The following is a 21900-nucleotide window of genomic DNA, read 5'->3' on the forward strand; positions in this document are numbered from 1 at the left end:
TTTGAAATAGTTTAAAAAAACTTGCTGTTTACAAAACGGCATTTTTAAAGCATTTTCCCTCTTCAGATTACGGTGTGGTTTCTGCTTAATTTTCTTATAAAATATACCACACCTCTAAACACAGTTTGCGTTATATAAGCAAGCTCTACGAAAGCTATGTAGAATCTTTTTAAAGTTATTTCATATCTCATGCAGAGACTCTGCTTCAATGTAGAGAACTATAATAAACAGTTTATTTATTATACACATTTCTGGCTCTATTCTTAGCCACTGGTGGTAATTATATTGAATCAATAGTTATGAGCAAAACCGAGATTGAGGCAAATAATTGTAAAATATTTCCTAATTTAATAAAAGCATAACTTTTGTACAAATGCATTTTATTTTTATACTTTCATTGATCGCAGTTAGACAAATAAGGTGCATCCACATGATTTCTGAGTGTCTCTTATCTGTCAATCAGCAATTAAATATGTGGCAGTGATGTTTTTCTTCTTTTATAACTTGTGCATTGAAAATCACTGAATGGCAATTGGGTGAATGGGTTCAAATGTAACATTCAAAATAAATGAAAATGGCAAATTCATGCTGTATTTCAATGAATTTGCTTTGACTGTTAAATCAAGTTATTTCATTCTAAATCTATTAACATCCAACAATACTAAACCGTTTTAGAGGACCTAATCTTGTCCTACCTTTATTCCAGGGATTGATAACAGAAAAAAACAAGGTAAGTAGCCATCTTTTATTGAGCAGTGGGATGTTAAATCTATGGCAAACGTTTCTTTAACAGTCTTAATTAATTCCCTCAAAGACTGATTCATCCTACCATTTCTTTTCCATGGCAGTGACAGTCACATTCCTTTGATCCCCCCCTCCCACCTCAACCCAACCTGTCCAACAAAGTAACAGTTCAAGTTCAAGTATCAAAAGTGCATTATTGCAATACTGTCCCGCTGCAAATGCAAAATGCTTTAAATACTATAAAACTGCAAAAATGTCAGTGCATACAGCTAAAAAAAAAAAGACAAAAAATATTCCCCAGCTCCAAGGGTCACTAAGAGCAGTCCCTCCCAACCCCTGTACAAATATTAACATTTTTAATCCCAATAAAAAAATGTAAAAAGAAAAGTCCACTGCAGTTAAGCACTATTTTAGTAAAGCTTATGCGTTTTGCACTGCTGTAACTTGCATACTCCCGAAGTCCTCGTCCTCTTCTAGTGTCCGTTTTAGGCTTCCTGTAAGAGAAAAAAAATCTTGTTCTTATAGCGCAATCATCCCAATAATTTCATCATCCAAGTGTACATTTTCTTATTTAGCAGATGCTTTGCATAAACTCTAAATATTAGTCACCTTAAAATCCATAGAAATGCTAATACGTAGAAACTCAATAAATAGGCAGTATGACCAAACAAAAATACACTTTTACCTGGCATCCCAGCTTGGATGGAGAAAGACCTGCCCAACTGAATGGGTGACATCATCTTGATGGTTAGCCTGGCAAGATATATTGCTTCATATTCCTTGATGAAAAGATGGGACATCCATTTATTAGTAAGAGTGGAAAAAAGCTATGCTATAGCACTTAAGTTAATAACACTTTATTAAATATTAATGGTGAAGTTTCTTTGAAAACCTTACCTGTAGCTGATGAACAAAACCTATATTGGGGTTAATGCAAAATCTTCTCTCCTGTACATGACTAAAGGCATCCCTGTGATCAAATAATATCAGATATGATCAGCTCCACAACAACATTAATCCTACATAGTTGAATTTCCTTTCAAATGAATATTTTTCACAATTTTTGACTATACTATTACCTGTATTTCACTCCAAATGTCTCCATAAGGTAAGCAATAACTAAGGCAGCACTGGAGAAAAAAAGATGCCACTTTAATCTTTACAATGTTAAAAAATAATTCTGAGCACATTATAAAAAAGCAAAAAAAGACATGATTAGTTTTAAAATATACCTTCGTGATATCCCTGCATTTCCATGAACAAGTACCTTTCCTGCAACACAAAAATGTTTAAATGACAATTACATTTCATTGGTATTCTGTTCTCAGAGATTATATGTATCTAGATGGCATCATGCAGTCCAGTACTACACACACAATCAATATACAGAAATATTCATTACCCCCTGTCTCTAAACATCCATCAATAAATTCTTTAGTCTAGAGATAAGAGAGGAAAACACATTAATATTTAATGAGACAAAAAATAAAATAAAACACCAAATAAAAAAATATTCATGTTGTATTATCATTTATGAAATGCCAGCTTACCATTGGGAAATATCGAATTATATTCTCCACAGGGCTATCTGCTATATCTAAAACGAGGTACCTATAAACAATGAAATCATTTAATTTTGATGTAGGAAATTGCGGACATTTATACTGAAGCACGACTCACATATACACATAGAACAACTAGAAATATAATTACCTAAATTTATGGGGAAAGTTTGGCTTTATGAAGTTGGCCTCAATGTCTTGTCTGACACACACAATGTGAGTAATCCCCTGCTTCTCCAGCATTGAGAGCTGAAATAATGTGAGGATTTATCAGATCCAAACATAAGACCAGGCCATGCTGAGCTTGATGAATAAGAAAAACTAATGTCTACATTACCTTGCTCTTCATAGCAGCTGAATAGGGACCAAGAAATAAACCTGGGAGGATTTCCTGAAATTAAAGCATCATACATAGTTTGATGAGAATTGTTAAATAGCATGTGATTTTAAAATATGGCTAATAACATGTCAAGAACAAGATACAGTAACAACATTAAGGATACAGACATACAGAGTATTGATTATGTGCAATGTATAGTAACGAAAAATAGAGTATTCACTGTGGCATACTAGGTCACTACATATGGCACAGTGTACATTATAAATATACAAACTACAATCATGTGCAGAGTTTCTTCATTTTCACCCACCTGCATCTCTCTTCTCATTGGATATGCCCAGTCCTACAGAAATAACGGGATCACAAATGAACATCAAATGATCCGATTTTGCAAGCAGGCCTAGTATAGTACTGCCAATATTATTACAAATTAGACAGCACACTGCACTACATTCAACAACAGTGGCCTAATATAGGAGTGAAACTCATTATTATCATCATCATCATCAGTATATCTACTTGTGATGAAGACCACTCACTGTACCACAAAAAATATTAGCCAGATTCGTGTATGACTAGGATCATATAACGAACATTTGCTGTGAAATATAGCAATGTTTACACTGTGCTGTTGTTGCACACCGACATTGGATTGCAAATGCTCACTGGCTACAGCAACAGAGTAGTTTTACGATCTGATCAGAGTAGCAACAAAAACAATCGTATTTATGAACCCACTGCTTTTAAACTTATAGAATAAATGGTGTCTGATCAAACAGTAGTTAGCATTGGGCTAATGTCTTTAAACCATACCAGCTGCTCTTCTTTGGCGGCTGGAAGGGACGGGAACTGGAGTTTATTCCCTTCGTCCATGCTGCGATATATTCCAGCTTTCAAAACGTTCGCGTCCCCTTTGATGGATAGAATAGAAAGACGAATTAAGTGCACATAAAGTGGAGTTTGTGAAGGAGCTCCGTACTCATGCGCGCCATGCTGTTGCGCTCCACCCAGGACAGTCATGTGACGAGTCAGACTATACGTCATTTAAGTATGGCACGCCCTTTGATTACATATATAATATAACATAACACACACACACACACGCATATATATATATATGAAACGATTAGGCCTACTCACAAAAGTTAATTGTGGAACAATGTATTTAGAAATATAAACTGGACTAAAGCTTGGAATATTTGTGAAAAATATTGTTTAAGTAATAAAGTAAAAGAGGTTACATTCAAAGTTTTACATGGTATATATCCAGCTAAAGGTGCAATAGAGATATTTCATTTGGATATTGATTATTTCTGTCAGTTTTGCTCAACAGAAAAATTATCTATTGTCTAAGTTTTTTAGTAATTGTGTATACTATAAGATTCTTTGGGTGGCTCTGGAAAATTTTATCAGAAGGAAAACCAAAATTATATTCAAGCTAAATAATTTTGATATATGTATATATTATTCCAATGAAAATAGTAATAATACTTGTATTTTTCTTGTACAACTTTTTATTATTTTTGGGGAAGTTCCACATACATAAGAAGAAATGGTCAGGGTCCAAGCCAAATTTCATTCATTTTCTCCAGGAGATCAAGAACTACAGCACCTGTTTGGAGAATATTGTCAACAAAAAGCAAAAATGACTTGTAGTATTTTTCGTGGTTACTTTTTTGATTAAGGATTTAATGTTCTGTACACTCTGGTGTATTTCTGCACATCTCTGTATACTGTTGTATATTATGTTCTGTTAATAAAAAAAATTACACACACACACTACAGTTAGTTCCGGTCCTCGAATCTGATTGGAGAAGAGACGTTCCATCAGCACACCGACACTTCACTATGTGTATCACTCTGCTTGTGTTTGTGCTGTTCTAAACTAAAGTGTAAGCATTGTGCATGTGTGTTAGGAGTTACTGTCTTTATTTTTGAAATTACTAAGTGTTAGCCAGCAGGTGGTGGCAAAAGATAATTTCTGTGTGTAATATGAGCCAGTTGGTGACGTAAAGTGAATCCTTAGTCATTGTTTACATAGAACAGCGCCCAGTGATCACTCATATTAGTAATACATTACCAAAGCTAGGAAATAGCTTTAAACAGCTTTAAACTGACAACTTCAGGATTAAGGCTCATCACAGCTGAGAGACACAACTGATTTATTACAGAACTCAAGGTGCTTACCTTTTATCGGAGTATCCACATTGGATACATACTGTTTAAAATGGCAGAGGATATTGCAATTTCTATAGGCAATGATTCTTGAGTACTGGCTACTGCGAAATAGAGAGGAATACCGCTTGGACATCTATTTTCCACTGAGAAAGCTGACCGTCAGAAAGCAGAAAGCATCTGTTCTAGGGTGTGGCAACAGGTGATCGCACACGCTCTCTCTCTCTCTCTCTCTCTCTCTCTCTCTCTCACACACAGACACACACACTCATCCATCCGTCTATCCTTGTTTATTCAATGACTTGTTTGAAACAGCACAAGCCGTGATTCTATTTCTGAAGTGAAGTTTTTGAATTACAAATGAAGGTTTGGACGCATCATTTGTTTTGAACCAGCAATGGCAGATTCACAGCAATCCTTTCGCGTAAGAAAGTAGTTCCAAGCACAAATGCGTTTTTATGACCAAAACTCGTTTTTTCCTATTTTTTTTTGTATGTACTTGTTCATTGAACTGTTGTATATAAGCAATATCACATGAGCAAGAGTGTGTTATGGCCCTACATCAGCACTGTTGTAATTACCTGCAGCCTCGTGCCTGCAGCCGAATCACATCAGCTTGTGTGCTATTACTTAAGTATATATATATATATATATATATATATATATATATTAGGGCTGTCGATTTAATGCGTTAATTCAGTGCAATACATTTAAAAAAAGAATGTACGCAATTAATTGCAATGCCCCCGGACCGTAATAAGGAAGATTCCTGAGAAATGCAAGCTTGTAGTACCACCTGTTTACTCCAGAGGGCAGTAATTGAAATTTTAGCTGTGTGGCGATGTGCAGTTTATACAGTGAAGAAAATATCCAGCAGACAGAACAACACAGACATTCGCTACGTTCTTGCGTTCAAAACACTTGATCGAGCGCAAATTCGAACTAAGGGATCTCAAGATGTGTTCTAAGTATTAAACTATATTTAACTTGACACAGTGACCTAAAAATGTATGTTTATGACGCAATGCACCCAAGACGCTACACAAGCATGTTTGTATGATGCAGGTGTGCATTGACAGGCCCTTAAACAAGCCCTCATAATAAATCTCAAACTGATTGACAAATTAAATTGCAAAATGGATTGCTTTGAACTGTATGCCAATGATTGACTTATGTTCAATTATATGGTAGTAAACAATACATTGTATTCTAAAGCCGTATTTTGCAATGTCTTATCAATGATTAACTCTTCTGCCACAAGAATGTAATGCATTTTAATATGCATATATGTTGCTAAATAGTTGACAAATAAGGACTACAAATACCACAAGCTCATGAGTGTATGTGCCTGACGAAACAGAAAACCATTGTGGCCCTTATCTAGCAACTTGTTGGCAATATACTTTTTTTTTAAGCAACAAAACAAATACCTTCAAGTAATGTTTACCACATACATTATTTTAATCATAAATCTAAAACGGCCACTATAAAAATTCCATAGGAAAATCACAAGGGAACAAATGGCAAAAAAATGACAATGACGGGTTTTTGGAGTAAGACCTGAACAGCGAACAACACAAACAACGTGTTTGGTGTGAACGGCCCCTTAGAGTTAGAACAAACCCTAACCAGAATTCTTGAGGAATATTAAAGGTTCTGTAAGCGATTTTAGCGTTATGAAGCTTTCACGTGACTGAGCCTTTGAATTAGCCACGCCCCCTCATTCCAAAACCCACCCGCCAAAGATAATTTTGAGACCAAAACCAAGCAAAAGAGCAGCATTGTTTGTTTCGGTGGCTGTCAAATTCAACAGTGGTTCAATAGCGTCCTCAACTGACAAACTGTGAATCATAGCCTCAATGATCCACTTAAAATGAGAACAAGCAAAATGATTGACAGCTGAAAAGCATTACATTTTTGTTTGCTGTTTTCAAAGTCTACAGCTGTCTCAGAGACCGTTGAGATATCGCAGGACACTAATTAATATCTTTAAGGGAGTAGGAACATTTTCTGCACACTTTTCCATAAAAAGATTAAGATTAGAGAACCTCCCACTGTCATACATTGACTGAATGATCAGCAATCAAAATATTTATCCATCGATATCACATATTACTATCAATCTCTCTATATCTCCCTTGCTCTATCTGGGTTTATACTGTAAATTATAACTTATCTAACTAATTTATCTATCAACATTAAAAGCAAATCAACTTGTTCATCTATGTAATAATGTTTTTTTATTCATCATATAATACATTCATCATATAATACAAACATACAACCCATAACACAAAAATGATTACTATTATTCTAGAAAATAAAACATTATTTACAGGTAGAAAGATTCCAAAAGTGAGGTCCAGCTCAAAGGTCTTTGTGAAACTTTGTGAAACAATGAAGCAATTAAGTGCCATTTTCAGGCCCTTTTTCATGGTCTTATCGATCCTCCATGGGTGTGGATGAGTCTGATCGGACACTGTCTGGGCTCTCGGCTCGATACATCAAGTAATTCAGTCCTTCATTGCTGAGCACAGGAGAAAGTCCAGTATCCAGATCTTCATCTTCATCCACGGCAATGACTACTTCCTCTTCTGCAGAAACCAGAAACTAGTTACCATGTAGTTACTAAAGGTACATTTCTTTAAGTACAAGCCGCAAACTAGGTTCACCAGTGTCACAAACCTATGATTAGAGTAAATGAATCAGGGACATAATATTTTGTATTTGTTGTAAATATTTTGATAAAATTGAGAAATATATATATATATATATATATATATATATATATATATATATATATATATATATATATATATATAGTACACCCCTCACATTTTTGTAAATATTTGATTAGATCTTTTCATGTGACAACACTGAAGAAATGACACTTTGCTACAATATAAAGTAGTGAGTGTACAGCTTGTATAACAGTGTAATATAACTCAAAACACAGCCATTAATGTCTAAACCGCTGGCAACAAAAGTGAGTACACCCCTAAGTGAAAATGTCCATTGTTCCAATGTCCAAAATGTGGCATTTTCTTACCTTCTTCCTCGTAGGCTTGGTTTACATGACCTGCTGCCTCATTCTGACTCGCTCTTTTATCTGCTTCGTAATCTTTAAATTTGCTCAGAGTTTCCTGAAGGTACTGGAAGCTTGGTCTCTCACTTGGTTCCTTTTTCCAACAGTCCATCATCAGATTATACCTATATAAGCAGAAATAAAATGGAAGCAATAGAAGGAAAGTTCATCTGTGATTTTTACCACGTTCATTTAATTATCATAGGTTTGTTTTCACATTCACTACATTTTAAACATTCATTTGTGGAAATCATTTACACTTACAATCTCTGAGGACACCCTGCTGGTGAAGGCAGTCGTTCACCTGTACTAATATGGTGTAATACTTCTTGGTTGGTGTATGTGGGATATGGTTGCTTTCCTAATGTAATAATCTCCCACAGCAGCACACCAAACGCCCTGGCAATATGCAAGTGTGTTAGTTTAATTGGTGAGATATTCATAGTAATTGATCCAGAACAGCATCTCAATACTTACCATATATCAGAGTATTTATTGAAAATTCCATCTGTTAAGCTTTCTGGTGACATCCAGCGTACAGGAAGTAGACCTTCACCCTTCTTCCTGTAGTAGTCATTTTTATACACATCACGGGCCAATCCGAAGTCTCCAATTTTAATGACTCTGTCTGGGTCTGTGTAACCTCTTACTGATACTAGACAGTTCCTTGCAGCAATATCTCTGTTTATGAAAAGTGATTCCAGTTTATTAATGAATAAAGCAAATGTTTCCTAAAATGTGTCTTTAAAGGGTTAGTTCACCCAAAAATGAAAATTCTCTCATCATTTACTCACCCTCATGCCATCCCAGATGTGTATGACGTTCTTTCTTTTGCTATACACAAACAGATGGCATCAAAAAACAATGCCATCTGACTTAAAAAACAGATCAATATAAAGACCTTTTGTCCTATAAATATCCACTTTTACTTTCGCGTTCTTCTTGTGTTTTTGTCGATATGCATTCTTAATGCATATCGGCACCTACTAGCAGGGAGGACAATTTAGAGTAAAAATATGGATTAAACCACTGGAGTGTTATGGATGAATTTTATGCTGCCTTTAAATGCTTTTTGGAGGTTCAACATTTTGGTACCTATTCACTTGCATTTTGAGGAACAACAGAGCTGAAATATTCTTCTAAAAATCTTTGTTTATGTTCAGAAGAGAGAAAATCATACACATCTGGGATGCTATGAAGGTGAGAAAATGATGACAGAATTTTCATTTTTGGGTAAACTGTCCCTTTAAATTAAATGGATATTCCACTCGAACATGAATAGTTTAAAAAATGAATGTTGTTCCAATCCAGAATGCTGCTATTTTTATGTGGGGTAAAAAAAAAAATATATATATATATATATATATATATATATTTTGGATGAACTATTCTTTTAACAGCATAACAACACAACTTTACCTATGAACAAAGTGCATTCTTTCTAAATAAGCACATCCTTTGGCAGCATCCAAACTGATGTCTAGGAGACTGGTCAGATTCAGTAGCTCTCCATGATTCTATAAGACATATGAACATGAATGTAATTCCAGGATCAGTTAAAAACACGAAAAAACATCAATTTATTTATAAAAAAATAACAGCATCTGACATAATGAGGTTGCTTACATTTGTAAGGCGAGCTCCTCTCAGGTAAGAACGAAGGTCTCCTCCTTCCATTAGCTCCAGGATGAGGTAATGTGGCTCATTCAGCAGACACACTCCGAGCAGACGCAGGATGTTTGGATGTTTAAACTGGCTGGACACCCAGAAAACAATGTTTGATAAATGTGCTCCAAAGCCTCAGACACTGTAATGTCTTAAATACAATAATACTATAACCATAATTTCAATATAAGGGTGAGATTTACCTCATCAAATGAGCCTCTTTCAAAAATTCAGCTTTTTCATAGTCATTCGCACCTTTCCGCAGTGTCTGTCAAGAGTTCAGTTTGTGAGACATTTTCTAAAGGAAATCTGTAATTGTTAAAACAGCATCATCTGGACATAAATTAGGCTTGTGTTTGTAAATATGGTCATTATGGAATTGAATTTATACATTCGGCGAACGTTTTTATCCAAAGCAACTTACAGTGCCTTTATTACAGGGACAATCCCCCCGGAGCAACCTGGCGTTAAGTGGCTTGCTCAAGGACACAATGAATGTGACCGTGGGTATCGAACCAGTGACCTTCTGATTACCAGTTATGTGCTTTAGCCCACTACACCACCACCACTCATTCAATTTCAGTTGTATGTTGATGGAAGGCGTTTTTTCAGTATTATTGCTGCCAATTATTTACAGAAATTGGGGATCAATCTTTAAAAAAAATGTGCTTGACAGAATTTATAATCTTATATTTGTATATGAAGTAAGAAAATTTTAATATGTAAATTTCTTAGAGTGGTTGATGGACTTTTTCCAAACAACATAAAATACATGCAGACAAAGACCTTTATGCAATTGTTACCAAGTTCAATACAAGTTAAGCTCAATCAACAGCATTTGTGGCATAATAGAATATATAAAATAAGTCTTGTGACTATACTTTTGACACAGTGAGTATTTTTAACGTTTACGGATTGGCCCATTTACTTCCATTGCAAATGCCTCACTGTAAACTGGATTGTCTTTTTTTTTTTTAAAGGAAAGGAGGGACAGGTTAAATTAAATTTGTGTGGAAGAATTATGCCAAAAATGCTGTCAATTGAGCTTAATATTAACCTGGAATATTCCTTTGAGGAGCAATTTTTACCTGATCAAACTCTTAAAATTCATTTTGTTGGTATTGCTTAATTTTTTCAGTTTGATGACGATAAATAATATTTTTTGACTTGAATAAAACCTGTTAATTAAGCACATTTTTAGTTTTTTTAATTATCCCTGATTTATAAACGTTTACCTTGACAGCTACTCTCCTCTCTGGCACGACTTCAGTGATTTGGCTACCAACTATAATACCTTCATAAACCTCTCCAAAAGCACCACTGCCCAACAATCTCTGAAGCTTCAGACAGTCTCTGGGAAACAGAGGAAGTGACTCTCCTTTGGCAGGTATGGCACTAGGGAAAGTTGTGTGAAGATTAATACACGTTTAGACATACAAAAATCACAAACATTAAAAAAGACTGTCCGATTTTATCTGACATTCACGTGTACCTGATGGCATAGCAGGCATTCCCAAGACCAACTAAACCCCGAATATAGTCCAACTCCTCATCTAGATGAATGTGCACACCTGTTTGCGCAACTGTTCCTTGATCTTTTGTATTAAGACGTCTGCGCCAAACTATAGGATAGCAGAGACACGTTGTTTCCTTGATCTTAAGTCAATTGTACTGTTTTTCATTTCTTTTGATATGAGAAGGAAATAGTCATTTACAAAAGGAATTGTACACTAGATGGCCAAAAGTCTGTGAGAACCCCTTGTAATTGAACAGGTTAGGTTATTCCAGTGAAGACAAATCCTAATGCCAAGGAATAAAATGAAGTGCTTCCAATGTTTGGTAACAGTTTGGGGAGGGCCCTTTTCTGGTCCTGCATGACAATGCTCTTGTGAGATCTATAAATAAATTATTTACTAAATCTGGTGTGGAGGAACTTGACTGGCCTGCACAAAGCTAGAGCGGAAGCTGGTATGACTATGGTTTTTAAATGAAGTGTTCAACAAACACATATGGGTGTGATGTTTATCAATATTATACTTACTGACTACAAGGATGACAATAATTGATGCAATACCAACACAGACTGCTGTAATCACAATAATCAATGTCATGTCAGTGTCTATTGGCGCATCTGTTAGGAGACAAACAGAGTGGAATTAAAACACAAAAATCAAAACAGTACAGCTTATAGGTGCACCCAGTAATTTTTTCTCCATTAAAAAAGTTTTACTCCTAAAGAAATAATTGGTAATTTTGAAACATATGAATAAAAACAAGACCACTCACATGAGATGAGGACTCCAGTCATATCAGCAACCTTATAAAAGCTGTTTTATTCTACATGGGACAGGGAAGCCCTCATGGGGGCTCCCATTTTACAATCACATAACCAGCTGAATATTACTCGCTTAATCTCAGTACTTGTATTAAACTCACTTGCACTCTTGTATTAAATTAATCATGGCTGACTGTGAATAGTACATTTCTACACTGGCATCTTCCACTGAAAAATTCTGATTTTGAATGATACTGCATCCACACCACTAGGTGTCCAAGATGACACAAGTAAAATAGTTACTGAATACACCTAGGCAGCTTTTGTTGTTTAATTAACCAGATTTATATTCAAAGATGATGGTTCATGCTTACCATTTTCTAGAAAAACGAGAACTGTGCTTGTTGATGCCCCTTTCCCCCAGTGTGAAAAGGGGGTTATGGTGATGTTAAAGTCAGTGTTTGAATTGAATCTTGTCACGTTTATGACTGGTTTAGAAAACGTGTTGTCAGGATGACAAAATCTGGTGGGGTAGTTCTGCTAAAATGTGTCAGAAATGCAGCATAAATTAGACATAAATAAATTATAATAGAACATTTAGCATAGTTTAGATTATTTGCTGCAGAGTTTAAATAAAACCTTTTGTAGTACATTTGGGAGTTTTTCCACAAGTTGCAATAGTTCCTTAGACACCACACAGTAGAAAACATCCCCAAAGTCAATACCACTGGGTTCCCAGAGTATCTGGAAAAATGTGTGATTCCTCTCAAGGCGTATAGAAGTTTTGGAAATTGCAGGTGGAATAACTACAGGAGGAGATATGAACCCATCTGGAACAAACACACGCAAACAGACTAAACTGCTTTAGAAAAACACAAAAGCTTGCCAGAAGAAAGTTTAGGGTTGGAATGGACTGTGCATGCAGTGATATAAAATGTGGCATGCTAAGATAGTGCTGACCTGGCAGAGGTTTTAGCATTTTCTGTACAACAGAAAAAGCTGTCAGTGTATAGTTAGCAGACATGAGAACACTGGTTGTTTGGTTCACCTCCTGAATCCTTAGCTGTTTGTTCTCATCTAGCCAAACAAGCCGTTCACTGTAGTAGCCCACTTGATGATTTGAGATGTTAGAGGTGGTCCATCTTTCATATTCTTCTACATTTGACTTTTGAACCCTTGGCACAGCAAACAGAAAGTTTACATATATCATACATTATTTTTTTTCTACATCTATTTTCAATCATATTTACTCAAACTACACAATGATGACTCTAAGACCTTATAGTTATTACAGTTGAAATTCTGTCAATGCATGATTTTCTGTAAAGCTGCTTTTAAACGATGTGTGTTGTGAAAATCGCTATACAAATACAAATTATTTGACTAATATATATATACACTGTATATACAGTATATAAACTTAATATGCAAATATTTAAATACTCAATATGCAAACATTTTAACCTTCCAGAATGACTGAACAATTGACTGATCTAATTAAAGTTGTGAAATGTATTTCTGAGATGTATGTACAGTATACCAACCTGTCACCTATGATGTTAGTTCTGTAAAGATTTAACAGGGAGCCATCTTGCACCAACCAATAGAGGTTTCCCTCAATCACATTCAAAGTGATACCAGCAATCTGTTATCAGAGAGTGTGGACATAAACCTTTTGTCATTGTACTTACTTAATATATAAATACATAATAAAGCAAGATTGTACTTCTCAAATGCATTTGCATGAACTTGCATGTATTTGATGTTCTATGTGAATAGGGGTTTCCTCACCTCTCTTCCAGAGAACACACTCAACTTATCCAAAAGTTGGTAGCCCTCTCCATTCAGCTTACATCGCTCCACTGATGTTTCAGTGGTCCAGTAGATGTCAGCATTCAATGAATCAATGACCAAACTGAGAATCTGTTCCTCTGCCTGGAGAAATATCTCAACCTCCTGAGTAGATGTAGACCATTTGCAAATCTGATATAAAAAATCCCATTGATAGTTTCAGAGATTTAGTTCGTTTTTGATGTCTCTTATTAATATACAGTATATATAAAATATATACTGTATATATATTTTTAATTCATGACCGATTCAATTTAATTTACATGTGAATGATTCGTCACACTGATTCCCAAACCACACAAGTCTGCACTAGTCTATGCCATTTTGAAGTGTAAGTAGTGCAAGTAGTATGTTTACACTGAAAATGCAACAAAAAGATGTGTGCAATTTTGATGCAATTTTGGATGATGCAAATTTGTGTGGAATGTTTGACACATCATGCACTCAATTTTACCTGGCTGCGTTGTTGGTCTGACAAAACAATTGTAAATAATGGAGAATGTAGCAATTAGGGAAACTACAGTGAAGACAGCACCTTACAAATGTAAGTTGAATGCCTACCATCACCTCTCACAGTGTGATGAAGATGAGATAAAAGCAAATGTTTAACTGAGGTTGGCAAACACGCTAAAGCTAGCGGCAACACATTGCATGCTTTTAAAATGTCACTTCTGTCAGCTGTTAAATGGCGAATGCTTCTATGTAGAAACAAATGTGTTCCATTTGGGATGATATTTCACTTTTAAAATTCATACAATACATGGCTGGGTGCATAGTGTATAGTGTATAGTGTATAGTGTGTCATTTGCGACACACTTAATAACTTGAGTTGGTGAGTCGATTGGAGTGATCTATTCAAAGAACCAGCTCCAATTGTTCATGAATCACACACTGCACATTTGATTTTGATTGCAGCCAGGGAACCATTATGTAATGGAATGTTGTTTTGGCGTTGTTTTGCTGCACATATGTTTTTTATGTTTTCAAATTAAATTCAGACTGCAAACTCACAATTCAGGTAAAATATAATTTCCTCTGCCATGGCTCTAGAGATTCATCCATGGAGTCAAATAGCGGTGCATAATATTATGCAAGACTACATCTAAACATCAGCTCACAAAACTTAATTTACAAAGGCATTATTTGATATCACAAAAACATACTTGATTTGAATTGCAGCTCCAGTATAAATATTGTCCAAGCCAATCAAAAGCCACAGCTTCAGCGTTCATGGGTACTGGCACTGTCTTGATTCTCCCACTCAAAGACTGGTCACCCAGTTCAATCCAGTTAATGTGCCCTGAACTGTTAGTCCAGTAGATTGTGTTGTTGTACAAGTCCATATCTAATCCACACCAAAGAAGATATTTAAGCATGCTAGCCTTCTTTCACATGTACTTAATCATGTCATATTGATTTCTCTAGTCTGTCATACCTTTTACATCACCAATATTAGACACCAGTTGATTGAGGAACTCAACACTATCCAAATCTTGCTTCCAGATGTCATTGCCACAGGCAGCAGTTATATAGGGGTAATCATCCACTGTTAAAAAAAATTAAAAACAGTATTTCATAGTGGCCAATCTGTAAACAGTTTGATAAAGTAACAATCAAACTTATCCATCATTATTTATTCACCAGGCTGGAGAGTTGTTCCTTCATATGAGACAGATTTAGAGCATCCGACAGGTGAACACGCCTTGACTGTTACATGGTACTGCTTTGAGCTCACTAGATCTGAAACTGTTGCATGTGTGTCAGTTATTCCACTAATGCCTATTGTTACTAAACCACTCAATGAGCAGTTTACAGTGTAAGTCCAATTTTGCCAGGCGGATGGACCTACAATGTGGAACAAAATTGTATTTTTACATTTAATGGCTACATGAGCCTTTGAAAGGTCAACAGAATAAAATCTGAAAAATCAACTACGCTTTAATAAATGAATGAACAGCGATTATGAAAAAAAAAGATCTGCCCTATAAAGCAATCATATTGTACATGTCCTGATTGTTAACATTGTATTTTTACTTACTTGCTCCAATCATATTTTCAGGTTTATGCCAGTAGAGGTTGGCTTTATCAGATCCAAACAGGACTTGAAGGTTTCGTGGCCTTTGTGGCAAAGGGTAAGGCTGTGCAGATCGGCTAAAATAGCAGAGATTACCAAAGCCTCCTTTTTGGAATATATTACAGTCCATAGAGAATTCAATAAAACTGGCCACTTGATTCTGACCAACTTGTTTATAAAGAGCAGTTCCATCAGAGAGCATGAAGAAATTGTCCTCGTAAGCAATGCTGATTGCTTCAAAGTTAACATCCTTGTAGAGCGTAACAGGACCCGATCCATCCAAAATATATGTAGCATTGAGCATGTTATCATTTCGATCATGATAAATCAGTCTCTTATTGGAGAAACTGACCACAAAGTTGGAGACAGATTTTGATTCTATAATTGGATTTACCTCAGGTTGTTGGCCAGATATTACAGGAAGAGGGGTGCAATATATTCCACTGTGCAGCAACAAGAACAGCCATCTGACAAAAAAAAAATAAAAATTTCAATAGGCTATCATTAAAGTACTTGATGAAAATATAACAATATTCAATGTAACAAAATGAAATCTTTAATATCCTTAAACGAGCATTCCGGATTTAATCCAATCGACAGCATTTGTGGCATAATACTGATTTCAAATATTTTCAACTAGTCCATCATTTCTTTAAAAATTTGCTGTTACAGTAAGGCACTTACAATGGAAATGAATGTGGCCAGTCCATTAACATAAATACACACAGTTTCAAAAGAACAGCCACAAAATGTAACCATCGTACACGTTAACATGATTTTAGAGTGATACAATTGCTTAGGGTTTACTGGCGTTGTGTTGTCATGGTATCAAAGTTGTAATATTGTATATAACTTTCAATATTACCAATATTTTCCATTGTAGGTAGCTTACTGTAACCACAGTTTTGCCTCAAAAAAAAAAAAAAAAAGGGGCGAGTTGAAAATATTTTCAGTGGTAATCAACATTTTGCCACAAACGCTGTCGACTGTGCTTCACTTGTATTGAACTCTGAATATTCCTTTAATTGAGCTAACAAATTGGTAAGTAGTAATGATATGATGCAAAATAATGTATTGGAGAGGGTTGTGTTTCATGTGTTTATATGAAGCAGTGCAAAACAGCTAATGAGACAAATAGTGGTTAAACATAACCATGCATACCAACTGTTGATTATACTCACCCATTATATGGATCTGCAATTATGTTTATTGGGTCACTGGATAGGGTGAGATTTACATTCACTGGAAAAGGACAGTCATCTAATCCACAATAATAGACCTGCGTTTAACGGAAATCAATATGGTGACAGTGATCAATAACAGTGATTAAACAAAGATTTACATCAATGTCTAACAGCATGGGAAATCCAGATGAAAATCCTTAACTAAAAGTAAACACACCCTGCCACTGGAAACATAGTAAATTCTCTGATAAAGCCAATCTACAGTGAGTGCTGTTACATCCAACTGAGCAGTGTGGAACAGCTTTAGATCTGAGCAGTCAGTAAGATTTCCAGCCCCTTTTGCCCAGATACGAGTCCCCTCTGAGAAGTACACTTGGTTGGCATTGTAATGCATCGCCACCCCTGTAAAAAAAAAAAAATGCCATAAGTGAGATATCCGGAAGCAAGGAAATGCCAAAAGGAAAATCCTGCTGCTCATTGAATCTCATTGCTGTCTAAGAGAAACAGTTGAGATCTTAAAGATATCTCAATTGCAATTGTTCTTTCTATTGGCATTCTTGTATGGTGATGTTAAATATTTGTAATAATAATAAGCCCATGGTGTGATTTGTGGATGAATGAACCTGTGATGTTGCTCTCTATTTGATCGTCATTAAGACATTCTGCTGTTGTGAAAAATTCAGCGTCCTCTTCTCTCCTCCTTAATGAGTTCCATCTGGATGCAAAGACCCAGCGGCCTCCATTCTGCACTGAAGGTTGTCACGAAATAGCAATTTGATTATTGTTTATCCCCAGCCATTGCATACAAGCTACACTGAGAAACAACTGCAGCAATGTAGTTAGTAATGTGGTTGCATAATGCAATGATCTTCAACTAACCAATTTGTGCTGGTGTTGTTATGCTGGCTTCAGTGATCAAACCCTGGCCTTCCATGTTTACAGCAGCTATAGAGATCCTGGATTAAACACATTCAGTACAAATAATAAATATCCACAAAAAACAAACAAATGAAAAAAAAAACTAATAGTAAAGAAACCTCATTTTTTAAATATAGAATATATAATATTTAATATAACATTTTAAAGGTGAAGTGTGTAATGTTTGCGCCACTAGCAGCACCATCTGAGTAAAGTAAAAGTAATGATGTATTCAAAACAGGTTTCACAAACACTTCCCCATCTGCCAGTGCTCAGAGAAACAGGAAGTTGCTCATAACCCAAACTCACATCATTGATCAATTCAATAATGTTGTCACAAAATATTACAATTCTGTTTGCTGCCACTAGTGGTGCAACAAAATGATCATACGGGAGCATAACGTGTTGCTACCAAATGTTTCGGGACCCTGACATCAATCCCATTCTGCCGAGTTACTGACTAGCGGCATCTCCCGTTAGACATTTTTGCATCAATTCAAATGTGTGGACTTTTTCCTACAGTGCAACTGATAATGCATTGCGAGAACCGCCCCAAAGAACCGGATTCTGGTCCCACGGAAACCAGGAAGTAATTGCATTAACATAATTATTAATACAATTACATTTTTACTCCCCTGATGGTTTGGTCTAGGGTTTGGGAGGGCATATGATATATAAAACAGGCATTCCTTTTGACTGTATTTCTCCAGTCACAACTAAATATACAACTCCCTTTTGGCACCACTCTGTGGACATTTCACTCCTGAAACCTCACATGTGCCCATACATTCAAAAACACTTCCAGCTTCGGACACTGGGGGCAGTTTTCAGCTGAAGAACATTCGACCTACCGTACTGCCACTGAATTCACAGTGAGATCACTCTGGGTGCAAAGAATACACACTGCATCTTTAAGAAGCGTTTGCCTACCTGTATGTAGTGTTATGGAATGCTGGGTAGAATGTAGTGAAGAATACATTTCCTCCAGTTGCGACACTTATGACGTGCTCTTTGGCCGTAAGATTGAGGTTAAAACCCAAGATAGGTCCACCTGGTTTCTTGGGTGGAAACCAGCGAACCTCCACACTCTCTCCAGATACACTCTCAACACTGTCAATGGAAGGGCTGGAGGGCACTTTGAAAAAGATTAAACATTTCATTATGCAATATAACTTGTAAAAAATGTTTTATTGTTGAAATGCTGATTTCACCTACACCCAAATGGGTCTGTTTGGTACCAAGGGCTTGCTGGAGAACAAGCATGTTTTTCTGCTTTCACAACCCAGACCCTGAACTTATACCAGGAAAAAGGCTCCAATTGATTGACAGTGTATGTTGATTCTGTAACATTCTACAAGGGGAAAAACAATTGTTAAATGGGTGACTCTCACAAAATGTGTCTACCAATATACAGGTCATATTCCAAAATTAGAATAAATAAAATATAAAAATAAGGAATTATACCTTACATGAAGGAAATTAAGCCTAATTTTAAGTAAATTGTTTACACTGTGAAATTATTTTCACAACAATTCTCATTAGTATAATACCAAAAATCTCTATATTATTTAATTGTTAAAGTACACTAAATTAAAATTAATTATATATAATTGTAATTTCTGCATATATATGGTAGATGGTAGAATATATGATATATGGTTGATTTACTGAATATGATTTTCTTGATGATTTCATATAAAGTACATAAAAACACGTTTTGAGATACATGCTTTCTGTGCTATTTGTTGTGGTGCACCTAGGTTTTTTTGCACAAAAAAATTGTTTGGTCTTAATGGCCCTTAAAAATCTCCTTTAATTTGTGTGTATATGTGTGTGTGTGTGTGGTTGTGTGTATACATATTTGATATTAAAGCAATATCACACAAGAGTGCGATATGCAGCCGAGTAACATAGGTAATTACAGCAGTGCTGATGTAGGGCCATATAGCCCAATTACGAGTGTGATATTGCTTATATGCAACAGTTCAATGAACAAGTACATTTAAAAAAACATTTGAGTACAGTCATAAAAACGCATTTGTACATGGACTACTTTATTACGTGACCAGAATCTGCCGTTGCTGGTCCAAAACAAATGATGTGTTCAAGCCTCCATTAAAAATGTTAACTTCAGAAATAGTATCATGGCTTGTGCTGTTTCTAACAAGTCATTGGATAAACACGGATAGACGGATGGATGTTTTTGTTTGTCTGTGTGTGTGAGTGAGAGAGAGAGAGAGAGAGAGAGAGAGAGAGTGCGTGTGGATCACCTGTTGCCACACCCAAGCAGAGATGCTGTTAGCTTTCTGAAGGCCAGCTTTCTCAGTGGAAAATAAACATCCAAGCAGGGTATTCCTCTCTATTTCGGGGTAGCCGATGTGCAAATGTCATTCACTTTAGAAACGATGTCCTCTGCCATTTTAAACAGTATGTATCCAATGTGGAAACTCACTGAGCGCTATTCTATGTAAACAATGACTAACGGATTCACTTTACGTCACCAACTGGCTCATATTACACACAGAAATTATCTTTTGCCACCACCTGCTGGTTAACATATGTAATTTCAAAAATAAAGACAGTAACTCCTAACACACATGCACTATGCTTACACTTTAGTTTAGAACAGCACGAATACAAGCGGAGTGATACACACACAGTGAAGCGTCTGAGTGCTGATGCTGTCACGCCATCAGTGCTTATGGAACGTCTCTTGTCCAATCAGATTCGAGGACCAGAACTAACTATATATATATATATATATATATATATATATATATATATATATATATATATATATATATATATATATAAATAAATTAAATATAATTCAATATAGATTTATATATTATAATATCATTTGTATTTTAATTTTGAATTAAATATGGCTTGGACCTGGACAGTTGTGCTGTTTTGCTTTATTTCATTCATACTTCTTTAATTTTAGAATGATGTTTGATGTAGAAATGAAAGTCAATGAAATCTAATCATCAAAGCCATCAATATGATAAAATAATCAAGTTATCCACAACCTCTGCTTGTGTCCAGACCCCAGACAGATTAGGACCGGTCCACTGAGGAATATACACCACATCAGACTCATTCAGGGACTTCCAGGTCAAACTGATATTATGAGATCCAATCCAGGATGCATAAGGTGCTGAGAGCTGACACAGCACATCTGGACAAGAACATGAATTCATGCAAACCAATCAACAAACAGACACTGAAAGAAGCCCATATGAAATGTTTTTGACAAAATGTGAATTTCATCTCAAATCTTGTGCAGTAGTTTTACTTACAATTTTTATACTGTTTGAAGCCACTACTAGCTGTCTAGAATTAGAATATTTCAGGCATTAGCAAAGGAATAAACAAATCGATGCTGGTCCAGATGACATATTTACAAATCTTACCATTGAGGACTCAGGAAGGCACTTGTCACATGATGAAGCTCTGAGACAAATAAGTAGACAGAGTAGCACTGAAAGAGACGAACCTGTAGTTGCCTTAACTCTTCTATAAATATTTTCCATTTTACACACGCTTAACCACCCGCCACGACTGTAACTACAGTACAAACGTTCACATGAAACTGTAGCAGATTTACCTAAAAGTGAAATTTCGGTCAATAACACATATCCATGACCAGACATGGGCCCTTTAACAGTCCGTACAAGTTTGTGGTCACCTGGTTCACATGGCACAGGTGTGTCTGTACAGAGACAGGAATTGAGCAGGTGTTTCGTAAAAAAATTGTGTGTGTCATATATTGGTGGATAACAAAGCAGACAGATTATACTAGCTGAACTATGGTCACTTGATTGTAAAGTGGAAAGGTTCTTATCTTTACAGTTGGTGTAAATTGATAAAAGGAGGTGTTTATTTAATGGTTAAAATGTAATTGCCATCAGTTGTAATGAAGTCGAGGAAAAGTGCAAATTTGATCAATAACACAGTACACTCAATGCTTTACTGAAACTGACACTTCTACAATGTGTAAAGGTATTGAGAAAGTTATCAAATA

At 35.7% G+C, this 21900-nt stretch overlaps 2 protein-coding genes across 5 annotated transcripts; both read right to left on the reverse strand.

The window, feature by feature from the left end:
• Positions 1-1098: 1098 nt before the first annotated feature.
• styx (serine/threonine/tyrosine interacting protein) lies at positions 1099-3652 on the reverse strand. The gene is made up of 11 exons (XM_052153735.1): positions 3460-3652; positions 2957-2989; positions 2644-2697; positions 2458-2555; positions 2295-2355; positions 2147-2183; positions 1977-2016; positions 1824-1874; positions 1642-1714; positions 1430-1523; positions 1099-1238 (listed from the first exon to the last, which is right to left on the reverse strand). The coding sequence occupies exons 1-11, from the start codon at positions 3517-3519 to the stop codon at positions 1165-1167; spliced, it is 675 nt and encodes a 224-aa protein (XP_052009695.1). The 5' UTR covers positions 3520-3652; the 3' UTR covers positions 1099-1164.
• Positions 3653-7049: 3397 nt separating this feature from the next.
• ros1 (c-ros oncogene 1, receptor tyrosine kinase) lies at positions 7050-21518 on the reverse strand. 4 transcript variants are annotated; one of them, XM_052153955.1, is made up of 28 exons: positions 21290-21512; positions 21176-21209; positions 20906-21054; positions 19089-19224; positions 18804-19008; positions 17835-17911; positions 17579-17704; positions 17173-17357; positions 16953-17050; positions 15736-16238; positions 15339-15443; positions 15133-15243; positions 14861-15042; positions 13638-13829; positions 13391-13491; positions 12807-13021; positions 12486-12676; positions 12221-12386; positions 11613-11702; positions 11064-11193; positions 10807-10966; positions 9775-9839; positions 9533-9662; positions 9326-9423; positions 8384-8587; positions 8171-8305; positions 7871-8031; positions 7050-7415 (listed from the first exon to the last, which is right to left on the reverse strand). In XM_052153955.1, the coding sequence occupies exons 1-28, from the start codon at positions 21407-21409 to the stop codon at positions 7261-7263; spliced, it is 4224 nt and encodes a 1407-aa protein (XP_052009915.1). In that variant the 5' UTR covers positions 21410-21512; the 3' UTR covers positions 7050-7260. The 4 variants fall into 4 exon arrangements, 3 of the variants coding, with proteins under 3 accessions (XP_052009915.1, XP_052009911.1, XP_052009914.1); XM_052153951.1 differs by having other exon boundaries at positions 15339-15542; XM_052153954.1 differs by having other exon boundaries at positions 12498-12676; positions 15339-15542; positions 21290-21511.
• Positions 21519-21900: the final 382 nt, after the last annotated feature.

Source organism: Xyrauchen texanus, chromosome 22, assembly GCF_025860055.1.
Source record: "Xyrauchen texanus isolate HMW12.3.18 chromosome 22, RBS_HiC_50CHRs, whole genome shotgun sequence".
In the NCBI taxonomy this organism is placed as follows: domain Eukaryota; kingdom Metazoa; phylum Chordata; class Actinopteri; order Cypriniformes; family Catostomidae; genus Xyrauchen; species Xyrauchen texanus.